Consider the following 26,647-nt stretch of genomic DNA (forward strand, 5'->3'; position numbering starts at 1 on the left):
AGCTACACGAGAATAATCCTGATGAATCTGTGTGGGTGGAGTGGTGGCTCTGAGGCTAGGGATCTGCACTGGTAATCGGAAGGTTGCCGGTTCAAATCCCATAAATGCCAAAAGTGACTCTGTGTCATTGGGCCCTTGAGCAAGGCACTTAACCTGCAATTGATACGTCTTGGGTATGACGTTAACCTGCATCCAGCCCTGCATGTAGGCCCTCCAACCTGCAGAAAAAAACCTGGGGGTTGGTGGCAGAATTGGCAATTCAGCCACCGTAAAAAAACTCACACCTGTACTAGTGTGGTGCTGAGGTGTCACCCATTGCATGGCTGCACTTGCGTCCTAATCTGGGATCCTGAGTTGATTTGTCATATGGTGGATTTGGCAATGCACTGTATTAGCGTGAGCTCCTAACCTCTAATCTAAGTGACTTCTGAAAGAATTTGTGGGATGCACTCCAACATCCAATCCATACTTCACACACTTTTGCCCAAGTATACAGAAAAGAAAATGTGAATGTAATCACAAGATTGTAGGTTAAGACGTCATTCTTAAGTTTCAAAACTGCTTCTGAAATGTGTTTTGTATCCCTGGGTATGAAAAACACAATTTGCAGCAGAGTTTCATATCTCCTAGACCACAGAATGTTGACTAATCTGTTCATTCAAATGGTCACTGAAGTAATCCACCACAAAATTAAAGAATATTCCAGTTAAATTGTGATAAACTGCTCTGAAAAGTACTTTAGACAACAAGACATCTAATCAACACAAGATTGTAAAGCACTCTAGAACATGGTGAAGACAACACAGAACATTACCAGCACCCGGATTCCATCTGTTCAGGACATTCACAACACTCACTGCCTTAGAAAGGCAAACAGTATAACAAAGGACCTTCGCCATCCTGCCCGGCTGCTTTTCTTACTCCTACCTTCTAGCTAACAGTACAGGACCTCTATCACTTGCACCAGTAGATTCAAGGACAGTTTCTATCCATAAATCATAAAGTTACTGAATAGCCAATTATACCACATCATTAACAAACAAAAATTTCACAGTACCATATGCACTATTTAGGTACACATAACATTAACAATAAACTTGAACATGAAAAAAGCTTACCCTTAACGACAACATCCCAGTAGTGAGCAGCTGAAAAAACAGAAAACATAAGATGAAATACCAGAGACAATAAAAGTGGCTTGACACAGAAAATGTACCCAAATGTTCAATCTGAAGCTTGAAAAGCAACCTAAGAAACTGACTGAAATTTTTATTGCTGGAGAAATGGGAATCTTTTAATCTATTCATGTTATCATTCTAGCCACTGTGTTCCTATAATTAAGATATGCAATTTTTCCTTCTAGAAACTGTGTTTGGATCACAAGATTCAGATGAAGTGTAATGCTGTTATTTAACCCTTCTTTGAGTTTAAAAAAATTTAACAGGTTCAACCAATGCCGACTGGGATAGATCGACCATTGGGACTAAAAGAGATCTTTGCTCTATGTGCTCTTGGACCACAAACTGTAAGATGGCAAATGAAAGAGAGGTATTGGAATGCAGACACCATGATTGGCTTTCACTGCATGCCCTTCTCTACCCTAACTAACTAATTGATACAGAGAAGAGCAAAGCAGATGATACAGGTGAGCAGAGAGATGGAGAAAATACATTTCAAAAAATTGAAAGGGGAAAAGGAAAACGTATGGGGGCAGAAACAATAAGTGGGAAAACTACTCCAGCAAAAGGCAGTTACATGTAAGAAAATTAGTTCTTCAGTTAGCAAGAGGCTGCAGCAGAAGTGAACATCTCAGCATCCTGTGCACTATGAGTACCTATGACAGTGTGCAAACTAAGAAAGTCCATTGTAATACTTAGATTAACTTAATATTTTAAATGATTTAATAATCAGAGACTGCAGTGATGAAGGATACATCGAAAGTTTAGGAATATGGGGTTCAGGTCTGGTGTTAACAAGTTGATATTCAAGTAAATACTTTTCCTTGTTTTTATTTCCTTAATTTTAGTGTAGCCAATGTCCTGAACAGTTTCTTTTATTTTATTAGAATCACCAGAGAGAGTGCAATCAGAGAGAGAGAGAGAGAGAGCATTATGGAATCTACTGGACTGAGTCTGTTACAAAAAAGTGGACACGTCTCATCACTCCTCATAATCTAAAGCTCTAATAGTCTCTCACAACAGTGAGGTTTTCTTTCAAGTTGTTTGCCAGCCAAAGTTCTCCAGGCTGATTGGAGGACTCTTACTTTATGTTTTTATACACTTCTAAAGAGAAGCTGCCTTGGAGATATGGTACCTTTAAGACTGAGAAGACCACAGAGATACAGAAACACTAAGAGCCACCAGAAGAATCTCAATTATAAGAACCTTGTTGCTGTAGAAATACAAATGATTTGTGAATATGGCCCAGAAGGTACTGTGAGATGAAATTCAAAGGCTACCAATACCTGGGAAATGTTCCGTCTTGAGTAAGAATGCGAGAGGGAGCAAAGAAAGAAGAGATATTGGAAAGGTGTGAACACGTGTAAGCCATACTATCCATATGGAAAGAGGGAAAAAAGTTTAGGATGACCTAGGGCTGGGAAACACATTCAATGTTGATTTGATTTGATATTTATGAAAAATTAATATGCAAAACCAATGTTCAGTACTTTTATTTGCTTTCCCATAAATTCTTCTGAACACTAAAAACATGCACAAAATCTTCACTGCTTTTTCTATACCTGACTATGTCGACTTCACTCATTTGTCTAGTGGTGGAGGAGGTGAGAGTGGAGTGAAGATCCTAACAGGAAAAGTTTAACACTGGTATTTTTAGGTTTGCTATTTGGAAATGGTTTGCTTGAATGACAATGATGTCAGTACAACATCAAAAGATAAAACATTCAATTGCATATGAAAAGGCCATCCTGCTATGTGCTGCACTTGCAATGAGTCCATCTGCCTCCCTGGAAAAACAGATCACTGCTAAACAAAGTCCCATTAAACGTTTGTTGTTTCGTTGCACTCTGTATGAACTGACAAGCGGCAGGCTGATGGAGACCACAGTTGCAGTGATACCATATTAGGAAACACAACTTCACCTACTTCAACGGAAAATATTCATATTCTATCAGTGGTCAAATAACTACACGGAACACTAATTCATACAAGAAGCGTTACATCCATGCAGCATGAGTGCTCATCCATGCTTTTCACACCATCGTAACAATATAGTGAAATCTTTTTAGCAGGAATAAAGACAACAGTCATCATAGTTTACTTTTGTGTGAATTACTCAATGTACATGTATCAATTAAGGGGAGAAATTGCATTATTGGTCATTTTTATGTTTGTTGTATGTTTGCATTTTTGATTAGCAAGCAAACTTATCTCCCAAATTCTAATAATTGTGGGTATTCCATGCTCAGTGTGTTCATTTTGTATTAACATTTATAAATACGTCATCCAAGTTATCCTTGTATGTGTGTTAATTTTTTTTACATGTCAAATCAAATCCTATTACTTTCTGAACAGAAGTTAGTAACAGGATAATGGAATATCAACTGGTCAGCACAACAGTGCATCCGTAGTGTTGCTACTTTACAACAAGGAGAAATAAGTTTACGTCCTTTGGCTCTATAACAGGCTCCAGCTACCCCGTGATCCTGGCCGGGATAAACAACTTAGGAAAATGGATGGATGGAATATCCACGTGTGGTTTTCTAATGCTAAATTTTAATGTAGCCAATGTCCTAAACAGTTTCTTTTATTTTATTAGGATGCACTCTCAGAAACATTTTGAATAGAGTTAACATTAATTAGTAAGCAGGAAATCGAAATGTAGTTGGGACTAAATCCATGTGTTAGACCCTCTTGCATTCTTAATGTTTTGTCAAGGTTCAGATCTTCAGAGCTCATCGGGTGAGGGACAAGAGAATGAAGCATCTGCAGGAGTATCAGAAGAGAGTTGGGGCGGACAAGGTAGCATCTGCACAGCCTGCGCTTGTATGTCAGTCACTATACTATGCAACCTCAACTTCAGCTGGGAATATTATGTGTATATTCACTGAAGGAGAATGCAAGGATAATTGATGTCTGGCTATTTGTCATGGGCCAATATGGACAAACATCCAGAAACAATTTTAGATTCCAATTCATTCCATCTTGCAGATGTAATTCTGGCTGACATGAAAAAAATAGAAAGTTGAAGGACCACAGTGGCAGCCCTCTTGAACAGCGATGCTATGACTCAAGCACAATTTCCGAATTTGCTGTTGCTATTAGAGGGAAATAATTAAAACCTCAGAGAGTAGGAAACAGAATGTCAGAGCTTCATTACAACCAGGAGACTAAACACTTGGGCACTTTTTAGTAAGCTTCTGTGGTGAATGTTGCATCCTACCACCTCATAAAGACAACAGAGTACAATCAGAGAATGGCTGGACAATTTCAAAGTCATAAGATCTTAAAATGTACGACTGCTAATAAACCAGTTCAGAACAACACTTTAAAAAGGCCAAAAAGTTAATTTTCAGATCATAAACCAGTTCAGAAAACCTTTAAAAGGCTAATTTCACAGATGAAAATTGAGATTTTTGATGCCTGAATAAGCACTGCAGTGATAATCAAAATATTGATGTTCCACTATAATCAAAGCAGAATGGACACTTTAAAGAGCAGTATGGGGTTGAGTTCTTGTCTTCTGCAAGAAACACCCAGGATAAGTCTTAATATAAATTGATCACTTTATTTAATAAACTTAATTCATTTGCATACAACAATGATTATGAAAAAGCACAGTGCTTAGTAAGTGCCAGTTCATAGTGTGTACTGTACATACATACACACTGTGGGATGTGCAAATCATGTGGAGCCCAAATGAAACACTCAGGCTCTTGCGCTCTCTTTGTTAATACAGTGCAAAAGTATGAGAGAATGCCAGCTCGTGTGATTGGATCGGAGTGTTTGTTATGTCTGCAAAAACACAATATGGGTATTCAGAATTACAAAAATAAGGACAGGTTATATTGCTGTGATGTGAAAAAATAATAGCTTAATCATTTTCAGGTGTTTTTTGGTTTACAATATTATGACTTTTTCCTAAATTGCCTTTGAATTGTTTGGAAAACATTAAATTAAAAAGCACATTTTATGTTTTGTAACTAAAGAAAAGCCACAGAATATACATAAAATTTCCCATCGGGATTAATAAAGTTATCTATCTATCTATCTATCTATCTATCTATCTATCTATCTATCTATCTATCTATCTATGTATAAAACAGTTGAACTTCCATCAGTTAGTTCAGGGGTGTCAAACTCCGGTCCTGGAGGGCCGCAATGGCTGCAGGTTTTCATTCTAATCACCTTCTTAATTAGTGACCTGTTTTTGCTGCTAATTAACTTCTTTTGCCTTAGTTTTAATTAACTCGACTCAGACCCCTTAGTTATTTCTATTTCCTTAAATTAGCAGCCAAACAATAATGAGACAAAATGAGCAAACAGGTGACCAGCTAACCACATTATCTGAACATAAAGAAAGGTGAGGGTCTCGGTAAGGTTGATCTCTCAGGTCAATAATCAGAAATGGAAAATCAACAGTTTGGGAAATGTCTGCTGTAGTAGAATGAGAGCAGCAGCAAGCCATGGAATTAAGTAACGGGTTTAATTAACAGCAAGAATTGGCTTCTCATTAAGAAACTGGTTGGAGTGAAATTGGTTGGAGTTTGAAACCCCAGTTTAGCTGGTCATCTGTTGGCTTGTTTCACATCTCATTTCTGTTTGGCTGCAATTTAATGAATAAAAAAGAATCAATTGAGAGGACTGAATCCTTAAAAACAGGGCTATTAAAATGAAGAGAAAAGGAGTTAATTAGCAGTGAAAACTGGTCACTGATTAGGAAAAGGGCTAGAATGAAAATCTGCAGCCACTGCGGCCCTCCAGGCCTGGAGTTCGACACCTGTGAGTTAGTTATTGAATTCAATTTTTTTGTGTTTGTAAATGTAGTTAAGAAAAAAATAGGGAGAAAGGCACTCAGAATGCATGTGTGAAATTAAGCATAACAGCTAATGATAATTTAGCTTATATGCAAGGAATTCAAATTCATCGACCGACTTAGGTGCACGTTCATGACAGATTACAACTTCCTTTCACCACTTAAAACAGGATTGCACAGGTTTTTCTTTGTAAGCTGGCCAACTGTTTGAGAGGCGACCCCTTGCATTTTCAACCATTCCAGAGAATCTGTGCTTCTGTCTGTATTTGAAGTCTTCAAGAGAATGTTTTCTTTCAAGTTGTTTGCCAGCCAAAGTTCTCCAGGCTGATTGGAGGACTCTTACTTTATGTTTTTAAACCCTTCTAAAGAGAAGCTGCCTTGGAGATATGGTACCTTTAAGACTGAGAAGACCACAGAGATACAGAAACACTAAGAGCCACCAGAAGAATCTCAATTTTAAGAACCTTGTTGCTGTAGAAATTCAAATGATTTGTGAATATGGCCCAGAAGGTACTGTGAGATAAAAATCAAAGGCTACCAATACCTGGGAAACTTTCAGTCTTGAGTAAGAATGTGAGAGAGAGCAAAGAAAGAAAGAACAAAGAGATATTGGGAAGATGTAAACACGTGTAAGCCATACTATCCAAATAGAAAGAGGGAAAAAATGTTCAGGATGACCTAGGGCTGGGAAATGCATTCAATGTTTGATTTGATTTGATATTTATGAAAAATCAATATGCAAAACCAATGTTCAGTACTTTTATAGATAGATAGATAGATAGATACTTTATTAATCCCAGGGGGAAATTCACATACTCCAGCAGCAAAAAATATTAAATTAAAGAGTAATAAAAAAAAAAAAATGCAGGTAAAAAACAGACAATAACTTGAATAATGTTCAATGTTTACCCCCTCTGGTGGAATTGAAGAGTCGCATAGTTTGGGGGAGGAATGATCTTCTCAGTCTGTCAGTGGAGCAGGACAGTGACAGCAGTCTGTCGCTGAAACTGCTCCTCTGTCTGGAGATGACACTGTTTAATTAATGTAGTGGATTCTCCATAATTGATAGGAGCCTGCTGAGTGCCCGTTGCTCTGCTACGGATGTCAAACCGTCCAACTCTATGCCAACAATAGAGCCTGCCTTCCTCACCAGTTTGTCCAGGCGTGAGGCATCCTTCTTCTTAATGCTGCCTCCCCAGCACACCACTGCGTAGAAGAGGGCACTCGCCACAACCATCTGATAGAACATCTGCAGCATCTTACTGCAGATGTTGAAGGATGCCAGTCTTCTAAGGAAGTACAGGCGGCTCTGTCCTTTCTTGCACAGAGAATCAGTATTGGCAGTCCAGTCCAATTTATCGTCCATAAATTCTTCTGAACACTAAAAACATGCACAATATCTTCACTGCTTTTTCTATACCAGACTATGTCGACTTCACCCATTTGTCTGGTGGTGGAGGAGGTGAGAGTAGAATGAAGATCCTAACAGGAAAGGTTTAACACTGGTATTTTTAGGTTTGATGTTTGGAAATGGTTTGCTTGAATGACAATGATGTCAGTACAACATCAAAAGATAAAACATTTAATTGCATATGAAAAGGCCATCCTGCTATGTGCTGCACTTGCAATGAGTCCATCTGCCTCCCTGGAAAAACAGATCACTGCTAAACAAAGTCCCATAAAACGTTTGTTGTTTCGTTGCACTCCATATGAACTGACAAGCAGCAGGCTGATGGAGACCACAGTTGCAGTGATACCACATTAGGAAACACAACTTCATCTACTTCAATGAAAAATATTCATATTCTGTCAGTGGTCAAATAACTACACGGAAAACTAATTCATACCAGAAGCTTTACATCCATGCAGTGTGAGTTGCATTTCACACCATCGTAACAATAGAGTGAAATCTTTTTAGCAGGAATAAAGACAGCAGCCATCATAGTTTCCTTTTGTGTGAATTACTCAATGTACATGTATCAATTAAGGGGAGAAATTGCATTTTTGGTCATTTTTATGTTTGTTGTAAGTGCATGTTTGATTAGCAAGTAAACCGAGCTTCCAAATTATTATAATTGTAGGTATTCCATGCTCAGTGTGTTCATTTTGTATTAACATTTATAAATACGTCATCCGAGTTATCCTTGTATGTGTTCTAATTTTTTTCACAAGTTAGAGGACGTCAAATCAAATCCTATTACTTTCTGAACAGAAGTTAGTAACAAGATAATGGAATATCAACTGGTCAGCACGACAGTGCAGCCGTAGTGTTGCTACTTTACAACAAGGAGACTGGGGTTTACGTCCTTTGGCTCTATAACAGGCTCCAGCTTTCCCGTGATCCCACCCTGGGTAAACAACTTAGGAAGATGGATGGATGGAAGATCCATGTGGGATTTTATAATGCTACATTTTATTCTCAGGATATTACTTTACTGTTTATTGGGAATGAAAGTAAAAGTTTTGAGGAGTAGTCACAACAGTTGTATTTTCACTGAAATATCACCGCCCTCCTCAGCATTTCGGTCACTGCTTACAGATTTTTCTCTGACGCTGACCCTATTACAAGCCAGGATTAAGACCTCCACAGGTCTCCCGGTGACGTAGCTCTTTAATTGAGAGTAGATTAAACTTTTAACACTGCAGCGTGTGGACCCTCGTAGTTTAATGCCGCGCAGTATATCCTACTTTTGTGTTCGGCACACAGAGACTCAATAGTTTCGTTGAGCTGGGGGTTAACTAAAAAGGCCCCTTACCATTACGAGCCCTTGGGTGCACACCCAAAATGCCCTGATGGTAGATCCGCCCCTGCTCTATAAAATACATTTCTAGACTACAGTGAAAGAAGAATTCAAGAAGTTGTTAAGAACACTGTGTGCAAAATATGAGTCGCTCAGCCAAAAACATAAAATTTGCTAATCTGGCGCATGCATTAAACAGACATAAAAATCACATATATGCAATAAATAATTTGGAACTATTACATATTATGTAAATCATAAAACACAGAGATATGATAGAGTAGCTAGAAAGAAGCCACTCTTGAGTAAAAGACATACTGTATGACCACATTTATAAGACTCAAACAGCAAGAGAAAAAAGGTTCTCATTTGTCATGAGACAAAAACTAAACTGTTTGGGGGGAACTTCAAGCCTTATTTCTGGAGAAGACAAGGCACTGGTCATCACCTGCCTAATACCATGGAGCATGATAATGGCAGCAACATGCTATCGGGGTTGAGGTGCTTCTGAGAGGCATGGAAAACAAAGACTGGTCAGATCTGTGGGAAGTATTACTGCAGCCAAATATCAGTGTTATTCTTGTTAATTAAAACTAAAACAAAATATATTGTTAATGAAAAAATAATCATTTCAGTGACTAAAACTAAAAAAATCCTCAAACTACATGAAAATGGGAAAATAAAAGCAAAACCAGTAATTTTAATTTTCACCACACTAGTCTTTGTGCATAATGTACATGCAAGGGTGCAGTATATTTATTATAGATAATTAAAAATCACACATTTGATTAGCAGGGAGCTTATGCAAATATCCCTCACTGCTGGCGTCTGAATCTGTGGATTTCATTGGCCTTTGCATCCACCAGTCAGCTTTCCCTCCTAGCAATGCAGCAAATACCAAAGCACCATCACTTGTCAATGACTTTTTTGTAGATTTCATTGGCCAAAATTCACTGTCAATCACAGATGTTTTGTTGTCAGAGAATGGCAAGCAACTTTTAGTAAACTTTAATGAAAAGGTGCTTAAATTAAAACATGCCACCTGTTTATTTGGAAAATGCAGCCAAATCGTTTGAAAATTAGAGAAATGGAGGATTTGTCAAGATCAAATAGCCCACCCACGTTTCAGTATGTCAGTATTTAGAATGGGAAAAATGTTCTCATTAAATACCAAAAAAGGTATTGCTTGCCTATTGACTGAACCTTTGCAGTAGCATGCAGTCATTGTGCCAACATTACATGCATACGTTTAGTTTTAATCAGATTATTATTACCGATGTTTTAATGTAGGAGGTGCAGTGTTCCAGTGTGCATTTCGTCACATTTATCATGATGAACTTCTCTACATGAAATTTCTACATTGATAAGAAATGGGTTGATTGATATCATCTTAATATACTATTTCTAAAGACACAGTGTTGCAAATTTTTTAATAGGAATTTCTAAATATTATTTATACTAAATAATAAAAAAGTAAAGTTGAAAATGGAAAGATAAAGAAAAACTAAATACAAATGAAAATTAGAATGTGGAGATAAGCTAAACCTAAATGAAAACTAAAACATAAAATCAAAAACTAAATAAAAACTAAAAAAATATTTTAACTGGAAAAACACTGCCAACTACAGAGAGGTCCTTGAAGAAAACCTGCTCCAGAGGGCACATGGCTACGAACTAAGGTGACGATTCACCTTTCTGCTTTGGACTGTCTTTGAGTGGCCCAGACTTAAACACCTCAGAACATTTGTGGAGTGACCTGAAGATTGCATATGCTTGTTATTAGGGCTGGATATCTGCACTGATATCTGTCCCGATTCAATATGATTTTGAATCACAATATCCCGATTCAATTCGGTATCGGTTTTACCTTGACTGAATTGGTGTGCACTGATATATTTGAAGTGCTGGTTTATTTAGAGATTACTTAACCATGCACAGAGAACATTAATGTAATGTGACAAATTTCAGTAACACTTTCTTTGAAGGGTGTCTACATAGTGACTTCATAACAAATGCAAAAACATGGAATGACATTTAAGAAGCAATACTTGATTATTCATGATGCCACAAACAGATCTACATATAGTAATTGAGCAGGATAGAGATTCACAAAATCAATCTTGCGATTTTAAGAATCGATATTGAATCGTTTAAATAAAAAAATAACAATTAATTGGAAAAATCAATATTTTTACCCAGGCCTACTTGCTATCCAATCAAACGGAGCTTAACAAGGATCTGCCAAGAAGAACGGGATAAACTACCCAAATCCAGGCATGCAAAGCTTGTAGTGATGTAGCCAAGAAGACCTGAAGCTGTAGGGGCATCTACAAAGTACTCAATTAACGGTCACAGTACCCATGTAAATTAAATATTTTAATTTTTGATTTTTAACATTTTTGAGACCCTTTCTGAAAAAATGTTAAGTTTAGATTGATGGGCAAAAATGGCAAAATGTATCCATTTCAGATTAATTCTACAACAAAATAAACTGTGCAGAAAGTGAAGGGGTCTAAATATTTTCTGAATCCACTGTATATACTGTATGCATATGAACAATATACAGTATATATGGACCCTGTATACAGACCAGGCTCTGCATGGGAAAAAAGTGTGTGTGTGTTATTTTGTAATGTAGTAAGTAATAAAATTTAGTAGTAATGTAGTAATAAAATGCATTGCATTTTTCATTCTAACAGATGGCATGGCACAAAGAGGATGACCTATAGCAGTAACATATTTCTTACATTAGATAGATAGATAGATACTTTATTAATCTCAAGGGGAAATTCACATTATCTGTGAATGTCTTGTGCATTGCAAAATGGGACTAATAAATGTACTAAAGGTAGTTCTTTATTGTTCTTTGTGTTATTAAGATAAAAGAAAACCTTTGTTAAGGTCTCACTAGATGACAGTACCAGATTAATACATGCACCTTGGCAGCCTCTTTGCTAAATTGTTGCCATTTTTTCTTCACATAGGCAACATAGACAAGTGGATGATGTTACTAAGGAGAGTGATTGAAAATAGTCTGTAGGAAATATTCAGATTTTGACTATGTATTGTTTTACAGTATTTTGAATGGCACATTCTTATAAAAATTTCTAATTTTCTTCCTATTAATTTCTCAGTATTGCAGCTGCAGTAAACTGTTTTTTCAAATATTTCTAGGATAAAGTAGAAGATTTTTTGATGCTCCTGAGCTGATGTTAAGGTAAATGAGATTGACTGTTACCTTGGTAGTAGTAAATATGATGTAGAGGAAAATCAGATATTATATTTTAGGAAATAATATCTCTAATTAAATGTATAAAACCAAGTTGGGGGAATGTAATCATGTCACTGTCTTAACTGGAAGCCCACAGTGAAGAGACTATATGGAGACCTGGCTCAGATGGCAACAGTTCCACAGCAAGTTATTCCTGGTATCTCATGGTGTCCCCTGGCATCATAGCACAGGCTATTTCAACAATAATCATTAGCAATTGCTAAACAACTGCTAATAAAACTTAAGTAGCATCACACAGATAAAGCTGCTCTGACACCGGACTGAGGTGGCTAATTGTACACCAGTGACAATCATCTCTTGACAGAAGCATTAAGACAGCAATAGCATTTCCATTTATTACCATCACTTTGAAAGGTTTTGCTTATCAGCAAACCACACATTCAGCTAAACCTGAGAAATAAAGTTTTTGAACTAAGTAGAAAGCCCTGAGATTATTGAATGGAGGAATAGACGTGGAGAATTGGTCCCAGTGCTCAAAAGCTTACTTTAAGCAAAGTCTTAACTTTAAAAGGACATTCTTTTGGTCAATTAAATAATATCTGAGTCAGAAGTTTATAATGAAAGTGCCCATGAATGTTTGCTTACCAATATTGCAGTGCTCTCCTTCCCACCCTGGGCTGCACTCACAGCGACCATCCTTGCACTGGCCATGTTCTGCACAGCTTGAGTGACAGGAGCGTTGATCACAGGCTGCTCCTTCCCAGCCATCTTCACACTGGCATGTGCCTCCAGAGCAGACACCATGGCTGCCACATTGCACCAGGCACAGCTCTGCCAAAAAAAGGATATGACAAAAAATGTCTAAGTTTAGTCTGAATGACAGGAAAAATCGAGAAACCGAACTCCACTAACAGGACATGAAACCCAACTATGACAGAGTGAATGAGACACACAAGTGTAGCAGTGTCAAGAGGTGATGCATACTTTATTTTTAAAATACAACAACTGTATGAGTGTGCAAACTCATAAATGAATACATATTACATGAAACACACAGATGCATAGAAGTGAATTATTATAATCAGAACTGACAGAGGCGTTTAGTCAAAGTTACGTACAATTAACACATTACTATTTTTGGCACTTTTTCTGGAGATTTAGAACACATGCTAGTTAGGTGTCTTGCTTAGGGTCTCACGGTGAGTCAGAGACAGGGACTGAACTAGCTGCCAAGGGGTTTAGATTTCCAGTGCCCTGTCCACTAAACCACACTGTAGCCCTCTGTGATCACCTGAGTTCAACTGCCACAAGTTTCTCAAGATGGGAGGAAAAGGTTTAAGAGCATAAGGAAAAGTGGAGCAGTTGGTGGGTAGCCTTATGTAATGATGCGATGCCACACTAGGTTGAGAATGACTCCAGATAGTGGAACAGTTTGGGAAAGTACTTATTGCAAGGTTAGGTTTTCTACTATATCCATTACTCTCCCCTTAAGTTTGTTGATCTGTACCTTGAGGTACATGCATGAAGGCAGCTTGTGGTGCCTCATTCCTTATGGAAGCAGCACTGATCACCAGGTTAGATTCCAGTGATAACTGGAAGCAAAAGATTTTTCCTAGTTTATTATATACAGTATGTCTACAAAACCTAGACATGTCAGGATGTAGTACTTTATGGCAGTACTAGGGGGGCTTACCCCGTGCTTGTTATTTTCGTTTATAATTTAAAAATGGAATAAGAATCTGAAAATCTAACAACATCACATTAAAGTTTGATAAATTCTGAAAAGAATGATACCAAGCATATATATGTAGGTTTTAAAATACCGTAAGCCCGATTTAAAGCGTGGCAAAAAACGTGACATCACATAAAATCGTTGCACTTTTAGGCTTAGGATTTTATATATAGAGAGTAGATGGATCATTTTTGGAGCAATGAGCCACCAATATGAATCATCCACTGAACCATTAGGGGGGAAAATAAGAGAGCAAATGGAGGTACAGAAATTTAGACAAAAGGCTACTGTAACCAAAAGATTATTTTGAAGAAACAATGTTAAGAGAAACTTGTACAGTCAATGATTTTTTATTTTGTGAGGATATATACATTGTGGCGGGCGGCCGAGTCCCATACCCGGCTGGGGCGCCCCTTCTACTTATGTTCTGGGGGAGCAGCCAAGGGCTCCTCAGTACCTCCCCTGGGATGCTTGGTGGCAGCCTCCCTGGCTGACGATGGTGCCTCAGTTTCCTGCAGGGTTCCATGGGAGATGGAGTTCTCCACAACCCTGTGGGGATCTGGGGTGGCCGCCAGGGGGTGCTGCATGGATCCCGGAGACAACATGGACACCACTACAGTCCCGCACAGAAGTGCCATTAGCAACAGGTGATCAAGCACCTGGAGCACTTCCAGGTGGGCTATAAAAAGGGCCAGCATCCACCACTCAGGAGCCAGAATCGGGAGGAAGAGGATGAGGTTGACTGGGAGGAGTGGTGGTGTCAGAGGAAGGATTGTGTTATTGAGTAAAGTGCTTTGGGACTTTGTTGTGGCTGGAGGGTTCACGGGGAAGACGAGCCCTCCTGCTAAAGAAAAAAATAAAAGTCTTGTTGTATTTTTACATGTGCCTCTGTGTCAGTCTGTGCCGGGTCAGGTCATAGCACCTTTCTCACAACATCCATATATATATATATATAAAATCCTAAGAGCTGTTTGCCTGTCACACAAAAACTCAGGAAAGAATGGGCCTTGAACCTTGGTCTTGTCCTTAAGTGAGAGCTTATGAAGTGACACTTTTAACACAAACTAAGAATTGGAGGAATGGGCTCCATCATCCATGTTTTTGGGTCTTTCTCACAGCAAGCAATGATGTGGACACGTACCTTAGCTGGCAGGATAAGCACAATGGTATGAACGTGCTGCATTGCTGTAACTTCTGCTCACAGTGAAGCACATTGCACAGGCTGACTGATCATTTTTCATTGTAAATGCAAGCCAACTGATCATTTTCATCCATCCATCCATTATCCAACCCGCTATATCCTAACTACAGGGTCATGGGGGTCTGCTGGAGCCAATCCCAGCCAACACAGGGCGCAAGGCAGGAAACAAACCCCGGGCAGGGCGCCAGCCTACCACAGGATCATTTTCATCATAAATGCAAATCATTCACTCTGAGCACAACAGAAAGTCATACATGATCAACGCCATGGAGGTATGGGCTTCTTCTGCTATGAAAAGAATGGACATGCAGGAAAGCAACATGTTTGTTAGGAGAAAAGCGACAGTGACATAGGCTGGCAGTGAAGGACATTGCAGCAACCTCAGCGGGGTGTCCTGGGGTGCTGTGTTTAATGAGAGGTGCTTCTTTGAGGACCAGAGGTCCAAGTGTTACTAATATAATATATAATACAACAATAAGTCCAGACAGTAATGCTGTACTTATTTTACTATAGACAAATCCAAATCTTACTTAGAAAAGACAATTGAACTTGAGGGTCTGAATCAGAATTTAAAATTCACTTTTTTATTTATGAAACTCATTCATTTGTACTAAATGCTAGGATCTGTATGAAATCTGTTTTGCCAATTGTGTCTGTCATTAGTAACTTGAAAAAGTTGTAATCCTCAGGGAAAAACACCTTTTTGTACTTTAAAAAATGTATTAGTATGTGACATTCTATTTACACCTACACATTTGAATAAAGCACGGCTGAGAACAAAAATCAGGTAAACAGCTGAAATAAACTAAAAGATATGTTTAATTAATTTTAATAAAGTTAATGAGCCAGGTAGGCTATACAATATTTACAAATAAAGTTTAGTTAAGCTGAATCTTATTAAAAGCTGGCAGTAAATGATATAACAGTGCATCATGGAAATCACAGACAGCTTTTTTTCTTAAATAAAGTAGCAGGATGTTACATGCTGCTGTTCACACTTACAACCATTTCTTTAACCACTAGGGCAGGGGTCCTCAATCACAGTCCTGGAGGGCCGCAGTGGCTGCAGGTTTTTGCTCCAACCCAACTGCTTAATTAGAAGCACTTAGATAGATAGATAGATAGATAGATAGATAGATAGATAGATAGATAGATAGATAGATAGATAGATAGATAGATAGATAGATAGATAGATAGATAGATACTTTATTAATCCCAATGGGGAATTCACATATTGCTCAAGTAACACTTCTGTTTCACTTTAGTTGTCTCGCTCGTTAAGATTTTGAACTCTTGTTGCTTATTTTAGTCTTAAACAGCCGTATTCTTGGTTTTTAATGGCTCCTAATTAGCAATAACATGCAAATGACAAAAGACACCAGCATTTCTCCGTTTAGCTTGTTACCATTTACACCTGTGTGTATTTACCATGCACTATTGGGTTAAATTAAATACTTGGAAGGAAATTGAAGAGGAAAAAGTGAAGGAATAAGAATTACTCCTCCATTTTAGCCTTCAGATCATTTGGATGATATCCTTAGAAAGGGGAAGGAAATCAAGGATATGAGAATGACCTGACATAGCAGAGTTAAAGCACTAACAAGCCATGAAATTAAGTTATTGGCAAGAATTGCTTACTAATTAAGCAACCGGGTTAGAACAAAAACCTGCAGCCACTGCGGCCCTCCAGGACTGTGAGTGAGGACCCCTGCACTAGGGTGTGGCAGCCACATAGGTCCACAATCCTGAATCCCTTAACTGGAATTTTCACATCTCGGCGTGGGGTTTCCTCCAACCTCGCTAAAGACATGCACTTTGGGTTCATTGGCAAGACCAAAATGGCATCTCTGTATATGAGGGAGCCCTGCAACATACTCTGGCTGCTCTGCCATACTCTGTTCCTGCCTTGCACCCAGTGCTGTTGGTGGACAGTCTCCAGACCCCTGTGCTCCTGGACTGGATTGGATAAGCTTTGATATGTTATGTCACTTAACTGCCACTTTTGTCTAAAGCAATTTTAAGTGCACATTCCACTATTTTCATATTACAGCAGTGGCATATTAACAGTGCAGAGACTGAATTTACAGTTTAATGCTCAACATTGTAGCTATTATTCCTTTCTTTGAGAATGTTTATGGTAAAAATGCATCTTTATGTTTAACTAAGTTAAAAAACTTTCATAGATACAATCAAGTCTAATTTAGGTGACATAAAGAGACAACAGACTGGAATTTTTCAATTCTGAAATGCCAAGAAAGAGTATAAAAAAAATACTGAAAAGATGTCTCTGATTGCAGGAGAATGGACTTTGCAGGCTGGACTGAGCATATTTAGGAGAAAGAACAGACTTCATGAGAAAAGAACAGCTGAGGACGAGGATGAATGGGGTTTTCACAGGAGTTTGCACAATAAAAGAATAAACAGCTTCTTAATCAAGGACAGATGATCAATTATCATGTCACAGTGGGCTTCTACTAAAGTGACATAAATGCCTCCACCTTCCTTTTTTTCTTAACTCTTTAGTAAACCCAGCACACTAAACATAAGAAGTCTCACACATCCAAGTGTAGGATGCCTTCTTCTATGGGCCATTTTTTACAAGAGCTCAGTATCTACGCTCATTTCACTCTTTCTGGATACACTGTCTTTTCTTCATGGCTTGCACGCAAATTCTTCATACTTATCCAGCAAAACATCAAAGACAAGAATAATTCAAGTCTCTGTGGTTTGACATTATAAATCCATACTGACAAATTACTGCAAAATGAAATGTTAGTGTAGGCGTTGCTTAACAAATATGAAATCATGGCACCAGAGAGTGGCAGTGTGTTGCATGTTCACAAGACAATACTGTGTGACCGAACCACTTGGGGACGTACTAGCCACCCAACGTGGCACAGACAGACACGGGAGGCACACGTTTAAAACAAAGAAAAGTTTTATTTTCTTTTCCTGTGGGCCACGTCTTCCCTGTGTCCCGCAGGCACAACACAGTCCCAAAAGCACAAACACAAATAAACTCTTCTTACTTTCCTCCTTCACTCCTCCTGACAAGCTTCGTCTCCATCTTCCCAACTCTGGCTCTCGGAGTAGCGACTGCTGGCTCTTTTTATAGCACCCCTGGAAGTGCTCCAGATGTTCATTGACCTACTTCCGGCAGCACCTCCGGGTGTGGTAAAAAACCCGCCCAAGAGGGCTCAGCAGTTGTTGCAGCAATCCATGGCGGCACCCTCGGATCCCAACAAGCCTGTAACCAACTCCAACTCCCGTGAAGCCCTGTGGCACCGCTGCAACCCAGGGGGGCTGCCATCCAGCGACCTGGGGCAGGTATTGTGCAGTCCATATACAGAAAGGGCATCCCAGCAGGGCATGGGCCCCGACTGTCTGCCACAACTGCTACTACTATTATTAAAAGACTTCTTTACATTCCCTAGAATACCAAGAATTCTCTCAAATGTACAGTTAGTATTCAATAAAATAGCATAGACACATTTAAAAAACACATAACATATTTCTGTACAAAATAACAGTTAAGTATAACGATTAACAAACTTTACAGTAATTTTGAACTACCTTTGAGAATCCTGCACTGATATCTTGGAAAATCAAATTGCAAATTTTCTGGATTGACTGTTTACAAGAATTCCGGCTAATCTTAACATTTTAGTCGGCTATACTGAGTTACTTAGAAAGAACCACACCAGACACTTTAAAACTATTCAAGCCAGATACTTTGAAACTCTTGATGCTGTATATCAGCTGTTCATCACTAACACACTGAAAGATTCCCAAAGGCTCTTGATTGTTTGACATTGAAACAAATGAGATCACCTTTTATAAACTGATAAAACGCTTTATAGGCTCTGGCCTATCATTGGCTTCATCCACACTACTATATTTTCATTTAAAATGTGTTTTTTTTTTTATACAAAAACAATCTCCCTGCACAGCTAGCGTTTTCACATCATTTATGTAAGGTTCTCTGTGAAAACTAACACAACTAAAAATGTATGTGATGTACATGTTCAGCGATACTGGGCATTCACGAATCAACAGAAAAATCCTTAACTGTCACCACTGCTGTTTGCAATCGCCACTGAACCACTGGCGGTTCACTGCCGAAATTCTTATCAGATAAAGGGGATTGTCAGAGAAGGACTGGAACAGAGAATTTCTCTATATGTAGATGATATGGTTTTATATATATCAGACCCAGAAAACACTGTCCCTGCAGTTCTAACAGCACTAACAGAATTTCAAAAGATATCTGATCTTAAAATTAATCTGAATAAAAGTATACTCTTTCCAGTGAATTCACAAGCATATAATATTAGATTGGACACCCTACCTTTTACCATAGCAGATCAGTTTAAATACCTAGGGGTAAATATCACAAGTAAACATAAAGCTCTTTATCAACAAAATTTTGCCGTCTGTATGGAAAAAAATTAAACAAGACTTGCATAGATGGTCAACCCTTCATCTCACTCTATTAACGTTGTTAAGATGAATATCCTTCCTAAACTTCTTTTTTTATTTCAAAACATTCCAATATATATCAATAAATCATTTTTTAAGCAATTAGATTCAACAATAACCTCATTCATTTGGAACTCAAAACACCCACGTATCTGAAGAGCGACCCTACAAAGACCTCAGGCAGAAGGTGGCATGGCTCTATCTAATTTTCAGTTTTATTACTGGGCAGCAAATATACAAGCCATAAAAACCTGGACACAAATAAATGAACATACACAGGCTTGGTCCGCAATAGAAATAAAATCCTGTAGTACTTCTTTATATTCCCTGCTCTGCTCTCCAATAAATGCAAGTCATCGCAAATATACTAATAACCCAATTGTGCTTTACTCACTTAGAATATGGAACCAAATTAGAAAGCATTTTAAGATGGAAAATCTTTTATCAGTGGCACCTCTGCAAGAAAACCACCTCTTTCAACCCTCGCAAACATATCCAGTTTTTAATACCTGGAAAAGTTTTGGGATTAAAATGCTCAGAGATCTTTATATAGACAACATATTTGCATCTTTTGAACAATTACGTTCAAAATTCAACCTCCCAGCTACACATTTCTTTCACTATCTTCAAATTAGAAATTTTGTTAAACAGAAATTGCCCGATTTTTCCCACCTCGCACCCTTCACAATGCTGGAAAAAATACTGCTCAATGCCGAGGAATTAAACACCATTTCCGCATTATCTAAAATCCTATTAGAGTCCCTACCTTTCAAAGATCCAAGAGGACATTGGGAAGAAGATCTCTTAATCAATATATCAGAAAAGGAGTGGAAGGTAGCAAAGCAGAGAATTCACTTGAGTTCTATATGCGCAAAGCATAGAATTATTCAACTAAAAATTATATATCGAGCTCATCTGTCTCGCTTAAAACTGTCCAAAATGTTTCCAGGGCAGGATCCAACCTGCGAATGCTGCAACCAAGCTCCTGCCTCACTGGGTCACATGTTCTGGGTCTGCACCAAATTAACATCATTTTGGACAAAAAATTTTAAGTGCCTTTCAGACAGTCTTGGTATCACAATCCCTCCTAACCCATTAACAGCTGTGTTTGGTGTCCTTCCAGATGGACTTGAATTGGAGAAGGACAAGCAAACGGTGATTGCATTCACTACACTTTTGGCACACAGACTTATTCTGTTAAATTGGAAGAATCCTAATTCTCCTCTGATAAGTCAGTGGGAAACTGATGTTTTATATTATTTGAAATTGGAAAAAATCAAATTTTCAGTTAGGGGATCTGTACAAAATTTTTTCAAAACCTGGCAGGATCTGATCAATATTATTTTAGAATAAGAGAAATAACTATTACCACATTTAATTCCCTTCTCAATCTCTTATTTACATATATATTTATTTCTCCCTTTCCTTTGCTTATTGTTGTCTTATTAAAAAGCTCTAAGCAATTCTCCTTTAGCTAAGCTCTCCTTCTCAGGGGTGGGGTTTGATTTGTCTTTAATTTGTTTGGTTATAAATTGATCTATTTGTATGGAATGATTACAATAAAAATTCATAAAATATATTAAAAGAAAAAAAAAAAAAGAAAAATCCTTAACTGGACGGGAACACTGCTGGTTGCAGGATTTACTGTAATCTGAAAACTTTAGCAGCTGGTATATTATTTGCCTTTTGTGCATGTAAGCAGCACTCAATCTGTACAAAATGCAATTTAGCTGTATACAGGTAAGTAACCCAACAAGTGCCATGAAGAGCAACTCCTCGGTGTCAAATATACTGGAATATGGGTTTCTTCCATCAAGGGTGACCAGTCAGGGAATGAAACAGTGTAATGAGCAGGACCCAATCAGGCAAGGACTACAAAATAAGCAGAGACAAATGGAAGCATGATTAAAGTCTTCATTTTAAAAGTCTCTTTTTTCACTCATCCACATTACAATGGTGTGCTAGTGTTTTCAGATGTATACAGCCCTACAGTCTGTTTTCAAAATTTCAGTGGCAAAAATGGAGACTACTGTCTGTGTTTTTAATCAAAAATGTAGTAGAGTGAAGTGGGTCTAATTGTTAATAATTTATTCATTTTTTAATTTCTTTTAATGACACTGGAACTGAGATAGGCACTACGTTTCAATGTGTCTCTCACTATAACAATGTAAAAGAATAACAACAATGGCATTCTTTCTGACACTCTCCCAAAACTAAACTTAGACAAGGTGAAATTGTAAGTGTGCTATTGACGTGCAGATGCAGAAGCAAGCTGAGGAGAGAGATGCAGCATACATGGTAGACTGAACTGCAGGAGAATATAAAATCAGTGGGAAACCAAATGTTAGTGGCCCAGTGGCTCAGGTGGTAGCATTGCTGCCTCGCAGTAAGGAGACCAGCTTTCGTGTTCCAGGTCCTCCCTTCATTGTCTGCATGTTCTCCCCATGTCTGCATGAGTTTCCTCCAGGTGCTCCGGTTTCCATCCACTGCCCAAAGACATACAGGCTTGGTGAATTGGCAATATTAAATTGGCTCTAGTATGTGGTTGGAGTGGGGGTGTGTGTTTGATTGCCCTGCGATGGACTGGTGCCCTGTCTATGGTTTGTTCCTGCTTTGCACCCAATGCTGGACAGGTTAAGTGACTCTGGTTTGCATTAGGTGAGTTAGAAAATGACATTACATGACTCAGTGTTAGTACCTGATGACTCTTTGGCCCTCACCACTGAACATTAAGTTGAGAAGTCGGCCAGCATAAAAGAGAAAGAAAGGGGAAATTTCCAGCACAATACAAACACACATTTTGCAAGTATTGTGCTGTGCCCAAAGAAAACTGCCTTTCCTGGGCACACGTAAGGAAGACAATGTAGAAGTCTTAAAATAGAGAAATATTTGTTATGAGTGGGTTAGGGTTTATAGGAAAGACCAATGATGAAAAGTAAGAGACAGCAGTACAAAGTACCAATACTACGGGGCAGTCCCAAAACTTGTAAAAAAAAGTACCAGTCACTTTTTGTGAATGGATCTGATGAAAGAATTAATACTGTATAAAAGGTAGGCAGGAGAGGAAAAGTAGAGAAAGCCATTTGGAGAGCCCCATTCATTGGTTCACTGGGATTTATAGTAATTAAGGTAACTGTGTATTACATGTTTTATTATTTTCCCATTCAGTTGACCTATTGTTATTACAATATGCAGCCTATATGCCATCCTGTTAATATCCTTAAACTTTACTTGACCTCTATGTGTAGCGTGAAGACAGCTGAACACTGAATTGAACTTACATTACCGCCCTTCAGATGCTTAACTACTTAGGCTTAAAGAAGTGGGGCATCACAAATCAGTTCAGTTAATTTGGAACAGCAGGCATCACTGCACTTCTTCCTGTGCCTGCTTTGTACTGCATCTGTCAGGGAGAACTTCACTATAAAGCATCCATGATAAAATATTACCTATTATTTAACTATGTATTCATTTACATTACATACTTTTGGTGCCCAAGAACGTTAAAGGACTAGCCCAGGAACGCATGGCAAACCAGACTGGGTGATATCCTGCAGCTTTGTGGGTCTGATTAAGACTTCATAACATTGGATAGCACTACCTGCCAAACAAAGACCTGGAGAGAGGAAATAATTGAGCATGATCCATTGTGCCAGTCTGAGAGAGCACTTTGCCAAGTGACTTTATTCTTTTATTGATAATGTTCCTCTATCTTTAGTAGCTCACTATAAAGGAACCCTTGCCAATTGTTTCTTAATTTTATATTAAACAATACAGTGTTCAGTTTAACACTGTTAATGTTCTGTTATATATTTCTTTAGATCTATGGCAAAAATTAATTTAGACATAAATGGCTTTACAGTTAATGGAGAGTGAGTCTGTAACAGAACATGAAACAGAGGTAAAATTAGAATCTGGAGCTCTTGTTAGCTGTTAATTTAACAATGACAATGCTTAACTTCAACTGTAGTTTAATGTTAATTTGACAAATTTTTTAACCTGAAATTGTGACTTAACACGAAGTATTATTGAATAAAATATCATGGCACACCAACTTTGAATCTCGGTAGTAAAGATTGCCTTATGTTTTTCATTGAGAGTTTGCCATATGACATCTTTTCTCTGCTGCACACTCAATACACAAATCAGAGGCACAGCAATACAATATGTCTATTCTGTTAGATGAACACTCATTTGTCATCATTATACATTATTTAATTATTTAAAAAAATGAGGTCAAACAAACATATCCTCATTGTCATGTGTTCCTTTTAACTCCTGTCCCTATTCTGTCATTCTTCATTGGTCATTCCAATCAGGCAGGTCAAAGAGATTTTCTGACATAGTTATCTTGTCCATTCTGTTCAATCTACAATTGCTGTGCTTCACTTGAATTCAACATATAAGTCAAACATATGTTCTGGTTTGCTGAAATGGTATCAATTCTTCAAACATATCAATTCAATGAGGAAGGCCAATGAGCCATGTCATAAAAACATGGTTATCTGGTCTTTTGTTCTGTTTCAATCACTGCCCTTTGTTTGAGTCAACCATAGAAGCCAAATACAATGCCACTTTGGTTAGTTGATGTTAAGATTTCTTCATTTTCGGCTTTTATCTTTTCTTGATTGACCAGACAGCATATCCATATATCTATAGTGCACTTTGTCCTCTAAATCATTTCAAAGAGACTAGGTACAGTGAATGAAGTCAGAAAATTTCATGTCTGCGACCGTAGCAACATCATTCTGCAGCAGAAATTTGGAAATATTAAATGAAACTCATGGTAATGAAACAAGTGATGGTCAAATGAACAAACAAACTTTTTGTTAAAGGGAGAGTCTTGACTTTTTAGTTGGAAATCTGTGGTCTAAAACAAAAAAAGTCTTAATTTTTAATTCTTTTGAGAAGAGTATTTACTTTACTTTCTAGGTAGATTACAAGTATAATTTTCTGGATTGCAGAGTTTTTCTTCCAGTCATGAAAAATGATTAAAAAAAAACTGTAGAGAAATTTAATTCTGTCATTTTCAGCCATGAATTCATCATTTCCGTCTATATTCATTTTTCATGAATATATGGTGAGGATGGTGACAAATGGTGAATGGAAACCAAGGATCTCCTCTGGAAACTAGCATATATCCTAGCGGTTGTTGGCCTAATCCACATAGTTTTGATCTCCCACTTGGCCATGTCCTACTAGCAAACAAAACTTCTGGGTTCTTTCATTCCATTATTAGAGGTAGACATTCCCTACTTTATTGAATGGTCACCACTCACTTGTCAAACGTATGTTTTTATAAACTATTTGAGACCACTTAACTACTGTATTAACTAACCAAGCAAGTTGATGGACTGAATGTTCTCCTCCTGTTTGCCATGCTTCTGATGTACCTTGTATTTTTTGACTAGCATTAGCTTTTTAAGAGAGATACATTACCTTAGATTTATGCATATTAAATGTAACCCTGATCGACTCCTGCATGGTATCAAGTAGCCTAGAGGCATAATGGAGGTCACAACATAGACCATGAAGAGCAGAGCCTACACCTTCAAGCTCTTAAACTGATCTTCTTTATGTTTTGTCTGCACCTTGCTCTCACATCCATTTGTTCAGTTACCAGCTAAAACAAACTTGACATAAGTGTTAAAATTCAAGCAAAGACTTCACTATGGAAGTTGATGTACCGAATGACTCAGTACGCCATATAACTGCAGGAACCTCCACAATAAATTCCAAAACATACAACCATCAACACTGACCATTCCCAGGAAAAAAAGGAGTTAAAAAACTTGTTATGATCATAAAATATGTATTTATACAAGAAGAAAAAAATATGTTCAAGAATGAATATGTAATTCCCCTCCTGAATCCAAAGTTCAGCGAAGATGCTGTCATTGCTAAATGAAATAAAAACCGAACCTTCCTGAAGCAGGTGTTCTTAACTTTAGCTTCAGGCTCTGATGGATATTATTTCTCAGTATGCTTCAGAGAATCAAAAAATTGGTTTTCAAGGGTGATTTTCACATTAATGGTCAAATGAAATAATAGAAGATGAGAACAATAATATGATTTTACCAACAGGAAGAATATCTCAAAGAGACCGACACAATGGGAATAATACCATTAGTTAATTGGTTCTTTATAAGGTCAGGTCAGAGTAGGTTGGCTAGGGGAAGGAGGCAGAATTTTGTGCTTATTTCTACTTTGCAGCTCACAGCTAGCAGATGAGTTGTAAACCCTTATTGCATGCTGGGTGAAAATTAGATTTTGCTGTACATCTTGATAAGAAAAATGTGTGTGTGTGTGTGCACGCGCGCAGATCTATGCGCATGTGTGTCTGTATTTCTGTGAACCAGGTTTTATCCTCAGCACTTTTACAAACTGATTTAAGGAACAGTGTGAAATTGCTCTCACATTTCCCAGCGGTGTACCTTCCTGTTTACTTCAAGCTGTCAAAAATGCTTTTGTTTAAAATAGGAAAAAGTCAGACAAAATAATTAGTGACCTAAAAGAACGGAGGAAGAAAACTTGTGCCAGAAACACAGTCAGATGAAATTGTTCACATCCTTTGGTTTATTCATTATCATCACTGTGCCAGTCTTCTAAAAATGCATTGGTTTAAAATAAAATGCAAGCTTTTTTCACTACAGATAATGTATTGCATACTTCTGTCCACACCAAATGAGCAAGCCAGGCCTAAATCCACTTACAGGTGAAGTGTGGCTAGTCAGCGGAGACCCTGACAGATATAGGGAGGGAGAGTGAGAGGGTGAAATAATCTTGTGAGTCCTATAGTACAGATTTGATGGACTCTGCGTGAAAATGTGCTGTGAAAATAGACTGTGAGCCATCTGGTTTCATGCAGCCTTTGTTTTTAGCTCACCAGGGTTAAATGACTGCCTGCTGGTGCTAAAATGATTTATCAACAGACCTCCTCTTCATCAGTTCACCAGAATAATCAGTCCAATAAAGACTGGGCACTTACTAGACCAATGACAGCATATGGAAAGGACGGCACAATTAATTTCCTTTAAATGTCATGTGTACTTCGAGTGAAAAAGGTTGGCATGATGCTACAGTAAGATGTTATATGTGTGCCTCTATTTAAAATAGTAAAAGGAATAAATTGTTTGACAGCTTTTTCATTCACGCATCTAGCTGCATGAATTTAATGCTAATATCCATTCATCCACCCATCCATCCATTTTCCAACCCGCTGAATCCAAACACAGGGTCACGAGGGTCTGCTGGAGCCAATCCCAGCC

General features: G+C 38.0%; 1 protein-coding gene across 1 annotated transcript in view; it reads right to left on the minus strand.

Moving 5' to 3' along the window:
* Window positions 1-26,647, minus strand: part of tenm1 (teneurin transmembrane protein 1) — a 900,581-nt gene that overhangs the window by 160,137 nt on the left and 713,797 nt on the right. The window contains 2 exon segments of the mRNA XM_051935222.1: window positions 1,119-1,148; window positions 12,613-12,798. Coding sequence (XP_051791182.1) covers window positions 1,119-1,148; window positions 12,613-12,798 — 216 coding nt within the window.

The sequence above is a fragment of the Erpetoichthys calabaricus genome, chromosome 12 (assembly GCF_900747795.2).
Source record: "Erpetoichthys calabaricus chromosome 12, fErpCal1.3, whole genome shotgun sequence".
NCBI lineage: Eukaryota > Metazoa > Chordata > Cladistia > Polypteriformes > Polypteridae > Erpetoichthys > Erpetoichthys calabaricus.